The sequence below is a fragment of the Propithecus coquereli genome, unplaced genomic scaffold (assembly GCF_000956105.1).
Source record: "Propithecus coquereli isolate 6110/MARCELLA unplaced genomic scaffold, Pcoq_1.0 Scaffold482, whole genome shotgun sequence".
In the NCBI taxonomy this organism is placed as follows: Eukaryota; Metazoa; Chordata; class Mammalia; order Primates; family Indriidae; genus Propithecus; species Propithecus coquereli.
Window position 1 is genome coordinate 1,293,051 of NW_012150641.1, and position 11,902 is coordinate 1,304,952.

General features: G+C 50.8%; 2 protein-coding genes across 2 annotated transcripts; one reads left to right on the plus strand and one right to left on the minus strand.

Annotated features, from left to right (window-relative positions):
- The first annotated feature begins 3,989 nt into the window (after positions 1 to 3,989).
- On the plus strand, positions 3,990 to 7,974 carry SLC25A35 (solute carrier family 25, member 35). The gene is made up of 5 exons (XM_012655604.1): positions 3,990 to 4,877; positions 6,086 to 6,151; positions 6,582 to 6,734; positions 7,080 to 7,214; positions 7,378 to 7,974. Exons 1-5 carry the CDS (start codon positions 4,503 to 4,505, stop codon positions 7,549 to 7,551), a joined length of 903 nt encoding a protein of 300 aa, XP_012511058.1. The 5' UTR covers positions 3,990 to 4,502; the 3' UTR covers positions 7,552 to 7,974.
- Positions 7,957 to 9,389, minus strand: RANGRF (RAN guanine nucleotide release factor). The gene is made up of 5 exons (XM_012655605.1): positions 9,174 to 9,389; positions 8,968 to 9,084; positions 8,587 to 8,743; positions 8,412 to 8,497; positions 7,957 to 8,230 (listed from the first exon to the last, which is right to left on the minus strand). The coding sequence occupies exons 1-5, from the start codon at positions 9,248 to 9,250 to the stop codon at positions 8,107 to 8,109; spliced, it is 561 nt and encodes a 186-aa protein (XP_012511059.1). The 5' UTR covers positions 9,251 to 9,389; the 3' UTR covers positions 7,957 to 8,106.
- Between the last annotated feature and the right edge of the window lie 2,513 nt (positions 9,390 to 11,902).

Sequence of the window (11,902 nt, forward strand, 5' to 3'; positions counted from 1 at the left end):
ACTGCAACCTCAAACTTCTGGGCTCAAGCAATTCTCCTGCTTCCGCCTCCCAGGTAGCTGAAACTACAAGTATGCACCACCATATCCAGCTAATTTTCTTATTTTTTGTAGAGATGGGGTCTCACTATGCTGCTCAGTCTGGTCTTGAACTCCTGGCCTCAAGCAATCCTCCTGCCTTGGCCTCCCAAAGTACTGTGATTACAGGCATGACCCAGCACGCCTGGGCATCAACTGATTTTTTTGACAAAAGGACTAAGGCAATTCAGTGGAAAAAGGATAGTCTTTTAAACAAATTATGCTGGTAAAATTGGGCATCCATATGCCAAAAACAAAAGGAGGAGGAGGAGAGGATGAAGAAAAGAAGAAGAAGAAGACAACGACGAAAGAACAAACGAACTACATTCAGACTTATGTCATTCACAAAACTTAAAATGAATCACAGACCTAAATGTAAAACTATAAGACTTATAGAAGAAAACATAAGAGAAAATCTAGGTGACCTTGGGTTTGATGATAAGTTTTTAGATACAACATCAAAAGCACAATCCATGGAAAAAATTGATAAATTGGATTTTATAATTTATTTATTTTTTATATATCTTTTCAGAATGTAGAGACGGGGGTCTCACTATGTTGCCCAGGCTGGTCTTGAACTCCTGGGCTCAAGCAATCCTTCTACCTCAGCCTCCTAAAGTGTTGGAATTACAGGTGTGAGCCACTGAGCCTGGCCAGACTTTATAATTTAAATCTTCTGCTCTGCAAATAAAGAGAGAGAGAGAGACAGAGACAGAGAGAGGAGACAAGAAAAGCCACAGAAGAAAATACTTTCAAAACACATATCTGATAAAGGACTTGTGTCTAAAATATACAAAGAACTCTTAAAACTTAACCATAAGAAAACAAAAACCTCAATTAAGTGGATATAGATCTGAACAAACATATCACCAAAGAAGATATACAGATGTCAAATAAACTTATGAAAAGATGCTCAATATCATTTATCATTAGGAAATTGAAAATTAAAATAATAATAAGATACCACTACACACCTATTTGAATGGCAAAAACAAAAAAACCTGACAATAGTCAAATCCAAAAAACCCAAAAAAAACCCCGAAATCAAATACTGATGAGAATGTGGAGCAACAAAAACTCTCATTCATTTCTGAATGAGAAATGAATGAAAAATTTGACAGCCACTTTGGGAGACAGAGTGGCAGTTTCTTAGGAAGCTAAACGTGGTCATACCATACAATCCAGCAATCATACTCCTAGGTATTTACCCAACAGATCCGAAAACTAATGTCTATACGAAAACCTGTATACAAATGTTTATAGCAGCTTTATTCATAATCACCAAAAACTAGAAGCAACCAAAATATCTTTCAATATGTAAATGAATAAATATGAATAAATATCTTTCAATATGTGAATGAATAAAATAAAACTGTGGCACAATTAAATATTATTCAGTGATAAAAAGAAATGAGCTATGAAGTCATGAAAAGACATGTATAAAAATTAAATACATATTTATAAGTCAAAGAAGCCAATCTGAAAAGGCTACATAATGTATAATTCCAACTATATGGCATTCTGGAAAAGGCAAATATATAGAGACAGTAAAGAGATCAGTGGTCGGGGAGTGGTTGAACAGGCGAAATATAGGGAATATTTTGGACTACTCTGTATAATACAATAGTTATAGGCTAGGTGTGGTGGCTCATACCTGTAATTCTAGCATTAGGAACGGGCGACTGCAGGCACACTTGTGGAGATGGGATCTTGCTGTGTTACCCAGGCTTGTCTCAAACTCCTGTCCACGAGCCATCTTCCTGCCATGGCCTCACAAAGTGCTGAGATTACAGGCATGAGCCACTCTGCCCAGCCCAGAATTGTTAACTCATAGCCCTGTGGGAAACAACCTTATCAACTAGAGTACAGTGCTTATGTGTAACTCTATTTACCTTTGGTCTTACAGACTCCACTCATTTCCAAAGTTACTTAGGTCAGCACATTTCCCCCATCAATGAAAAAGAAGCCAAACTCTGTAAAATAGTTTAAAGAGGTTTATTCTGAGCCAAATCTGAGTACCATGGCCCAGAGCCACACCCAGGAAACCCTGAGCAAGTGGACTCACTGTGTCTGGGTTACAGTTTGGTTTTATACATTTCAGGGAGACAGGGATTACAGGTAAAGTCATAAATCGATACATGGAAGGCATATGTTGGTTTGACCTGAAAAGGTGGGCCATCTCACCTGTGGGGGCTTACAGGTTATAGGTGGGTTTAAAGATTCTTTGACTTGTAATTACTTTTTATTTTATTTTTGTTTTTCTTGTTTCTGTTCTGTAGAGACGGAGTCTCACTGTGCTCATTCATGCTGGCTGGTGTCGAACCCCTGAGCTCCAGCGATCCTCCCACCCGGGCCTCCCAGAGAGCTAGTATTATAGGCATGAGCCACGACACATGGCTTTAGACTTGTAATTGGTTAAAAAAAAAAATGAATCTCTGTCTAAAGGCTTGGAATGTTTTAAGATAAGAAGGAAGTCTGTTAATCAGAGACAAGCCACTGGACATAGATTTGTTGTGTAAATTGAGGACCTGCAGGTCTGTCTTGCATAGTCTTAGGCCTGTCAAAGGATGTCTACAAGAAGGGGGACATGATGAGGCATGTCTGACCTTCCTCCTCATGGCCCAAAATTCAGTTTTAGGGTATCCCCTTGGCCAAGTGGGGTCCATTCAGTCAGCTGGTGGGGGGAGCCTTAAGATTTTATTTTAGTTCACACCCCCTAACTCCCTTCAGAAAAGTTATTTCATACATTTTTTTTTTTTTTTTGAGATTGAGTCTCACTCTGTTGCCCGGGCTAGAGTGCCATGGCATCAGCCTAGCTCACAGCAACCTCAGTCTCCTGGGCTCAAGCGATCCTTCTGCCTCAGCCTCCCAAGTAGCTGGAACTACAGGCACGCACCACCACGCCTAGCTAATTTTTCTATTTGTTGTAGATACGGGGTCTCACCATGTTGCTCAGGTTGGTCTTGAACCCCTGTTCTCAAGTGATCCTCCAGCCTTGGCCTCCCAAAATGCTAGGATTACAGGTATGAGCCACCACACCTAGCCTATATCTATTGTATTATACAGAGTAGTCCAAAATATTCCCTGTATTTCGCCCGTTCAACCACTCCCCAACCACTGATCTTTTTACTGTCTCTATATATTTGCCTTTTCCAGAATGCCATATAGTTGGAATTATACATTATGTAGCCTTTTCAGATTGAGCAAGGACAGGAGTCTAGAATCTCAGGAGCAAGATCTCCCACCACCTGCTGGCTCTCTGTAACCTAAGCCACGCCTTAGAGGGGATTGAAATCGCTGCCTAGGCCTGCCCTGCCTTCTCCTCCGGGTTGCTGTGAAGATCAAAAGAGCTTCTTCTCCATCCTTCAGGCCTTCCTCCCTGGCGCCCGCAGCCAGACACACCCTGGGGCTAGAATCCACAATTTACTCAGCCTCAGGAGATAGGTACGGTCCAGCAGGTGTGTACCATCTCCCCACGCAGGCGGGGCGCAGCTTCCGGGATCTCCCAGCACCCGAGCCCAGCAGGGCGTGGACCTGCAGTTAGGCGACCCCACCCGGTTACAACCCGGGCTAGAAGGAGAAGGAGGGGAACCCTCTGTCCCAGCCCGATGGGAGACTGCTGCTTCTGCCCTCGGCCTGTCCGTCCGTGAACCCAGGGTCCAACCTCTCCTCCTCCCCAGGTGCCGGGGCACGGAGAGTTAATTTCAATCGCTTCTCCGCACATTCCCGGGGGCCGGGTCGCCAAGGGCGCCTCCCATTGGCTGCAGAGCCGGCTCGGCGCTGATTGGCTGAGGCATTTGGCTGTGACTCTCGGAGGCTCCCCATTGGCGCAGCGTTCGGGAGGCTGGAGTGTGGCGGCCGGGTCTCCGCAGGTTACCGCGGGTGAAGCTGCCGAGGGCTCCGGTAGCTACCTGGGGACACACACACCTGACCCGAGACCCGACTTCCTTCCGGGATCCAGATCTCCTTGTTGTCCTGGGGACGCCACCGGATCTTCTCCCGGATCCTTTTTCTCCTTGACCTGCTGCTTTTCTTTTTCCTGCCTCCTCGACTTCCATCTCCCAACTCTGTTTTTCCCTCCTCTACGCCGGGCCCCGGTAGTCCAAGCATCCACCTGCCACCTCCTGGCTTTTCCCCCTCCTTGACCGCAAATCCCTTGACCAACAGGGCCCTGCCATAACCTTCTCACCACAGTCTCCTAAACTCCCCATTCTTCCCTCTTTGCCAGCTCCTGTCTCCCAAATCCAGCTAACCCTTGATCTCTTGACATTTGACCCTGACAGCATCGACTCCAAACTTCTAAATTCTAACCTTCTGAAGATTGTATTGCTGAAACTGAGGACTTCCCCTGACTTCCGACCCCCCCTTTCTGAGACCCATTTTGACTTTCTTACTCTTGGGCCAGTTCCTGCTGCTGCTATCCCACCATGGACTTCTTGATGAGTGGTCTGGCAGCCTGTGGGGCCTGTGTGTTCACCAATCCCCTGGAGGTGGTGAAGACCAGGATGCAGTTGCAGGGAGAACTGCAGGCCCCTGGCACATACCAGAGGCACTACCGAAATGTCTTCCACGCCTTCATCACCATCGGCAAGGTGGACGGCCTGGCTGCCCTGCAGAAAGGCCTGGCCCCCGCCCTCTTATATCAGTTCCTCATGAATGGCATCCGACTGGGCACCTATGGGCTGGTCGAGGCTGGAGGCTACCTGCACACGGCCGAAGGCAACCTCAGTCATTCCCGCAGTGCAGCAGCTGGGGCCGTGGCTGGGATCATGGGAGCCTACTTGGGGAGCCCTATCTACATGGTAAGAAGAGGGGTCTTGCCTGGGGCCTTCAGGGTAGATCCTTGGTGTAGAGTAGGAGCCCAGACCTCCACAAGAGCATAGGTGGCAGCGTGCTGTCCCTCTACAAGTACGGAAGGGCATCAGGAAAGCGCTGACAGGCTTTGGGTCTCCCGATCTGCCCTATACACACCCATCCAATGAACACAATTGAATGTTATCGATTAAGATTATGGGCTTTGGAATTAGTCTCTCTAGAACTTAAATCCTGGCATTGAAAATTACTACTTGTTGAGCTTCAGTTGCCACATCTGTAAAATGGGAATAATTGTGCCCTTTTTGTGTGATTATTGGGAGGATTGAGGGAGACAAATGAGATAATACATGTAAAGCCCTAGTACAAATCCTCCACATAGTAAGCATTTGATAGTATTGCTTTTATTATTTTATTATTATTATCTGATATTGAGGTTGGGTTTGTGTAGGATGTGGAATTTGAGTAACATCAGTCAGCGTAGGGATCAGGAAGTTCCTGGGCATCACAGAATTACAATGTCACCATCTACCCCTTTGAGTATCTGGTATAGGTGAAGGGTTGACAGCCTGAGGCCCAGAGAGGGGACGTGACCTGATCAAGGTCACACAGCTGCTTATTGTTAGGACTAAGCCCTGCCTAATTCTCCTAAGAGCAAAAGAGACTGGGAGGCAGTATGCTCTGTAGGAAAAGCAGTCTAGTCTCACTCCCAGGGTGTGAGATTCAGGGACAGTGTTCTCTCCAAAGTTAGATAGCCACGTGCCCCTATGGGGATTGGGGGCCAGAAAGCAAGTTTTGCCCAGGGTCTGACAGCATGGTCGAGGTGGCAGCTAGAGATCTGGTCTGGGAATGGGAGCTGGCATGAGAGGCTAAACATGTAGGTCTTGCAGAACATGAACAGTCTTAGGAAATATTGCCATTCTCCAATCTCTCCACCCCCCACTCCTAGCTCCAAGGGAAGGAGGATGTGGAGGGGGTGGGGTATCTTGAAGTGCTAGGAGATCCATCTTCCTGGGACTGGAGCCAAGGGACAGAGTCTCATGATCAATTTGTTAAGTAGGAACAACAATAATTATCAGATTAAAAGGATATTCATTGCTGAACAGCCTAGAGGAAGTGTGAGGGGGTCAGGCATTTGGGTCTCTGAGGCAGGAGCAAGGCCACTAGGGCATAGGTTGTGATACTCTCTTGTTCCCAGGTGAAGACACACCTACAGGCACAGGCAGCCTCAGAAATTGCCGTAGGCCACCAGTATAAGCACCAGGTGAGGGTTCCCCAACCCGCTGGAGTCCCTACCATCCTCTCCCATTTCTCCCCAGCTTTCTGCCTGCACCCAACAGCTCCAGCCCCAGCCACTGCTCTGCCCAACCTATCAGCTCAGTCCCAATCTGTCCCTGAAGCCCACCCAGATACTCTTTCCAACATCCACCCCAGTTCCTCTAATCTTCTGCCCATTTCTCCTGACCTGCTAATGTCCTCACTTTCATACATCCTGCCCCTATTCTGGGGTGGGGAGGGATGGGACAATGAGGTGGTAGACAACTGAGGGTCCACATTATGGCTCTAAGCCCACACTGAATTGGTTGTCTGGACAACAGGTACCTGTTAAGAACCCATCCTTGGCAGTGTTAGGAGGTGGCAGCCCCTGATGCTGGGGTGACTGAAGCCCACCCCCATGGTCTTCCCCCCACCAGGGCATGTTTCAGGCGCTAACCGAGATTGGCCAGAAACATGGTCTGGTGGGGTTGTGGCGTGGGGCCTTGGGCGGCCTGCCCCGAGTCATCACCGGTTCCTCCACCCAGCTGTGCACCTTCTCATCCACCAAGGACCTCTTGAGCCAGTGGGAGGTACTGCCCAGGAAAGTGGTGGGGCCATCTGGGAAGTGGGGGCAGGGGGAGGGCAAGTTGAGGTGGGCCCTGGAGGGGATGGTGCCAACATTCAAATGTGAGGGAGCAGCAGGAGAGCTTGGGAGTCACTGACTCTTTAGACCATTCCTACAGTTCTCCTGTCACTTCCTCCTAGAAGGGGCACCCTGGCCTCCCTCCTTCACTGTGTTATCACATTGTGTTAGAATTGTGGAATGTCAGCTCCCTGTGTTACCAGCTCTCTGTATCCCCAGAGCAGGGCCTATCCTGTTCCTAGGGGTTGAATGATTAGCTGATTAACAAAGCTCTTCCTCTCTCCTGACTTAGGTCTTTCCTCCCCAGAGTTGGAAGGTGGCTCTGGCAGCTGCCATGGTGAGTGGCATTGCAGTGGTCCTGGCCATGACACCCTTTGACGTGGCCAGCACAAGGCTCTACAACCAGCCCACAGATGCACAGGGCAAGGTAAGGAAGTGCTCTGGGATGTAAGCAGGCAGGGAAGCAGGGGGTGGGGAAGCAGATTATGGGTGCTGGTGGGACAGCCTAAAATGCAGCCTGCAGAGCAAGGCCCCTGGTGGGCTCTGACAAGCTTTCCTGTGCTCTCCCTCCCTTTCTCATGTGTTTTCAGGGCCTCATGTACCGGGGGATTCTGGACGCTCTGCTGCAGACAGCACGGACAGAGGGAATTTTTGGCATGTACAAGGGTATAGGTGCCTCCTACTTCCGCCTTGGCCCCCACACCATCCTCTCCCTCTTTTTCTGGGACCAGCTGCGCTCCCTGTACTACATGTACACTAAATAACAGCCACTTTCCCACACTCCACCAAATTGGCACTCCTTGGACACTTGTGCCTCCACTACTATGTCCTGGTGACTGACTACTGACCAGGTGACCATTCATCCATCCAAAGGGGACAGCCAACACCACTCCTCATCTGTGCTCTCAGGGTTCAATACACTACAAGGCATAGTTTCTCTCCCTCCCTTGGGCGTTGCTTTAAACCTTCCCTACCCATCCCCCTGTACACTTCACACTCCCTCTCAGGGCTGAACCAGTCACTCCAAAGTGTATTTCCTCCCTCTCCACTGCCAGCCTTGGGTCCCTCCTGCTCCCACGCACAGCTTTAAACTACCCCCCGCAAGACCAAAGGGAACTGGGGGGGACCCATGTGTCTTGTTAGATGCAAAGGCACGGAGATTATAGTGGTTATAAAGCAAGTTTATTTCTGCAGAGAGGTGTCTTACGTTTATGCACAGGGAAGAAATAAGAGGAAACCCAGATATTTGACCTCTTTTTCCCCCCTCACAGAACTGGGTCCCCAAGTCCTCAGCAGCATCATGCAGTGTTTCAGCATCTTTACTGGGGACCAAAGATGTTGGGATCATGAAGGGTCAGACTGGCCATCAGCTGTTCAAAGTTACCCAGGCTCCAGGGTGGAGGTGACAGATTTTCAGGGCCAAGGGATGACCTGTTGTCAGGGCTTGGGGTGAGGGAAGAGTGAGAGAACATCATCCAGGCCTGAAGTATCTGTGACCCTAAATCTCTGGCCCACTCCAGCTTTCTTGGATGACCCCACCAGCCAATCTCCCTTCTGTGCCCCTCCCAGCCCAATTCTCCTGGGGACCCAGTCGGGAAACACCCGCCCTTTCCTTCTTCCTTACGGGGGCTGATTGAAGGTGAGCAGGAGATCAGTCTGGTACTGGGGCAGTCGAAGCAACGCCTGATGCAGTGTCACATCCTTTGCTACCTAAAGGGACCAGAGTGAGGATGTTTACCTGGATCCCTACGGTCACCCTCCTCACCCTTCCAAGACATCCTGCACTCCTGGCCCCTCACCTGCTGGTTTTCCTTAGCTACCTGCTGCTTGCCAGAGAGAACCCAGGCTTCTTGACAGCAGCTCCTCAGGGCCAGGTTCTCCAAACTCAGAGGCCGCACAGACTCCACTTGCACAGCCCGAGCCCCCTGCACGCCGCCAACGTCCTCAAAGTGGTACCTGGGGTGGGAAAGCAGGGTCAAAGAGGGGCATCTCTCACCGCCTCTCCAGGAACATCCTTAAGTCCTAGGCGTCGCTCACTTTGTCGCTCACTCCGGGGAGGGGTGTACAGCGAGGGTACGGCCCTTGGAGTTCTCCTTGCCCCATTAACCGTCGGCAGCAGGCCCCGCCCACTTCTTCGGCTCCGGCCCTCCCATTGGCCAGCCGCGGGCCCCTTCCCTCACCGCGCAGCCGCTTCGCCCCGCACGTGGGCCTGCAGTTCCAGAAGTTCCACGATCAGGCTCTGGTCCGTCACTGGATGGCAGAAAACTTCTTGATTGTCCGGGACCGGTCGGAGGTCGCTGGAGGGAGTTGAGTCACGCCCTGGTTGACCCCAGCTTCCTCCCGCAACCTACCCAGTAGGCCTCCACCGGCGCCCAGGCCTTCTCACCTTATATCAATGGCCCCGGGGGGGAGGATGGCGGAAAAGGCGCCCCCGAACAGTGGATAGTCTCTTGTGGGCTCCATGGGCCTGAGACTAGAGTATGGGCATTAGAGAGGTTTAAAAGAAACCCACGTGAGGTCATGTGGCAGCCCTTCCCTGGGTTCCGCAGATGCCACCGCCACCTCCGGCCTTGCTTAGCTCCCGGTCCCTTTAAGACTTGGCCCCGCCCAGTGATCGCGCCGGCCAATCGGCGCCTGCGCCTCGAGTGCGGAGCCCGGCGATGCTCTTCTAGAAGCCGCGCTATTTGGAGCGCGCGCAGTGGGACAGCCGGTCTACCCTGGACCTCGGGTCTCAGTTCAAGATTTGTGGCGCCATTTGTGGTCACTAGCACGCGCCCGCTAGCCCCCTCCCTTTAAAGGGGTCGCACCTTCTAAGAAGGTCGCCTGAGACTTTCCTGAGGGGCAGTTGCTCGTCGTAGGGGCCCCTTGTCTAGGCGAGGTCCCCTGAGGCTGGGGAGAATAGTTTCAGGATGTTGTCGGGGCCTCTTGACGGCGAATGGGCTGCCAACCCGACCGATAATGCCTGGTCCGGATGCTGGGAATTAGGGGAACAATGGGTCCAGGTGTGGGTCCGGGTTAGGATTCAGGCCTCACGCCTTCCTGAAAGTGAGACCCAACCCTGGGATTAGAGATCTAATCCCCCTTAAATCTTCCGTCTGGGCGGGGGGTCGCGGCTCCTCGCCCCTCCCCACACATGCACCTGGACAGAAGCAGGGATTAAACCCTCTGTTGTTTTTCTTTTAGATTTTTAGCGTGTTCTTAAAGTTTTAGCATAACTATATCCTCCCAGTTAATTTCTCCTTTCATCTTTGATCCTCAGCACCTGGCAGAGTGGTTAGAGTACCACAGGCCTAGTATATACTGTGGAGCGATTAAATAAACTCTTTAGCGCCAACGGCTGAAACCCAGCAGACCACTCATGCCCTCGGGGTTCTAGAGGTCACCTACTTCCCAGCCAAGAACTGGGCAAGAGGGTTCTCATTTTAGGCTATCTCACATCCAAGTGCTGACCATACCTCTGGACCCTAATAATTTAGTGAAATGGGGCCCAGGGGCACATATTTATTGGGCTCTTAACCTTGCCAGGCCCTATGCGAAGGGCTAGAGATACAACTAGGACACAGCCCCTGCACCTCACCTAGTGTAGGAACAGTGCAGCACACTTTTGAGTCTTAAAGTGAGGATTAATCAGGACATCCTGGGGGTATTCTAGCCAGTGGAACGGCAGGAGCAGAGACTTGGAGATGAGAGGGCATGTTTTGGGATATCAGCTTGGCAGGGGTAGGGGGTGCGGGGAGGTGGGAGTGGAGGTAGTGCTGTAGTGTGGGGATGGGTGGGCAGGGAGCTGTGACTGGCCAGGTGTGCAGGGTTTTTGTAGAGCATACGAAGGAGCATGGACTCCTCATTTCTTACTGCAAGCATCAGATTTCTCTCTGAGCCTCATTTCCTTATCTCTAAGATGCTGTTGGGATGAAATAAGATGTGGATATAGTTGAATCTGAATCTGCAAATCTAATTCTGGGAAAGAGAGTGGACTAGGGTTGCTCCCTGAGAAATTCTAGAGAGGAGGGGAGTGCTAGGCTCCAGAGGAAGAGAAAGAGCCAGGCCATGGGAAACCAGAGGAGCCAGGTCAGAGGGGTCTACCCCATGCTCCCTCTCTCACATGAGGAGTGACGGGCCTCTCTGTCCCTCCCTCTGTATTTCTGCCAGCCTGCCATCTGTTCCCCCTCCCCGCCAGGGGCAACACCAGCTCTGGCTGCTTTGGAAGCAGTCAAGCAGGTAGAGAGTCCTTAGAGAGGGACCTTCAAGGACACAGAAATTAACAGGGTTCTGGTGCTGGAAATAAGGTGTGGAGGCCTATTCATGGTCCAGGAGGAGGTCAAACAATGTTAGGGAGATGGAGGAGAAAGCCCTCCCCCTCAGTTTCCTAATTTTGGGCCTCTGGTATGTCTCATGTTCTGCTATGAGCCTTGTGCAGCTGGGGACTGCTGGCCTTGCACAGTTGTGTGAGCTCTTGGGGGAGGGGCTCAATGGGCTCTTCCAGGTGGTAGGAAGCAGAAGTGACTGGGTAGAGGCCAGACCTCCTCTGGGAGGATGGGGTGGAAGACCACCCTCACTTAACAAATCCTTGCTCTTGGCTCCACATCCCTTTCTCCTTTCACCTGTTTCTTTGTGCTTGTCACTTCTGCTGGCCCTCCCAAATGCTGTCTGCACCCCCAACGCCCCCGAGCCCTGCCATCCATGCCTTGTGTTCAAATTCAGGCTTCCCAAGAGATGGAATCTAATTGGGTCGATTAGTTGCCATTCAATCTGAAAGTACCCATTTGGCAGACTCTCCTGCCTGGCCATTTCTGAGTCCACCAGCCAGACACAAGTGGGATCCCTGGTCCAGCTGGCTGTGGCTAGGATGATGGGTATCATGGGACAAGCTCAGTAGACAGAGATGGCTGGCAGCCACCTTTCTCAGGAGGGTGCGTGGGTATGGCTGGCTCTCAGCCTGCTGGCTGAAGGAGGCCTGCAATGAATTGATTCTGTTTCCCTGGGACATTCCTTTATCCAATGCCCTGCATGCAGTTGATGTAGTTGTTTGCTCTGGGGACAAGTGTCTCAGAGCCCCTGCCTTTTTTTTTTTTGAGACAGAGTCTCACTGTGTTGCCCGGGCTAGAGTGCTGTGGC

Coding starts and splice junctions, on each gene's coding strand:
- SLC25A35 (XM_012655604.1), top strand. CDS start 4,503: ATGGACTTCTTGATGAGTGGTCTGGCAGCCTGTGGGGCCTGTGTGTTC. Junction 6,735..7,079: donor ACCTCTTGAGCCAGTGGGAG/GTACTGCCCAGG, acceptor CTCCTGACTTAG/GTCTTTCCTCCCCAGAGTTG. Junction 7,215..7,377: donor CCACAGATGCACAGGGCAAG/GTAAGGAAGTGC, acceptor ATGTGTTTTCAG/GGCCTCATGTACCGGGGGAT.
- RANGRF (XM_012655605.1), bottom strand. CDS start 9,250: ATGGAGCCCACAAGAGACTATCCACTGTTCGGGGGCGCCTTTTCCGCC. Junction 8,744..8,967: donor CGGGGCGAAGCGGCTGCGCG/GTGAGGGAAGGG, acceptor TTCCCACCCCAG/GTACCACTTTGAGGACGTTG. Junction 8,231..8,411: donor CTCACCTTCAATCAGCCCCC/GTAAGGAAGAAG, acceptor CCTCACCCCAAG/CCCTGACAACAGGTCATCCC.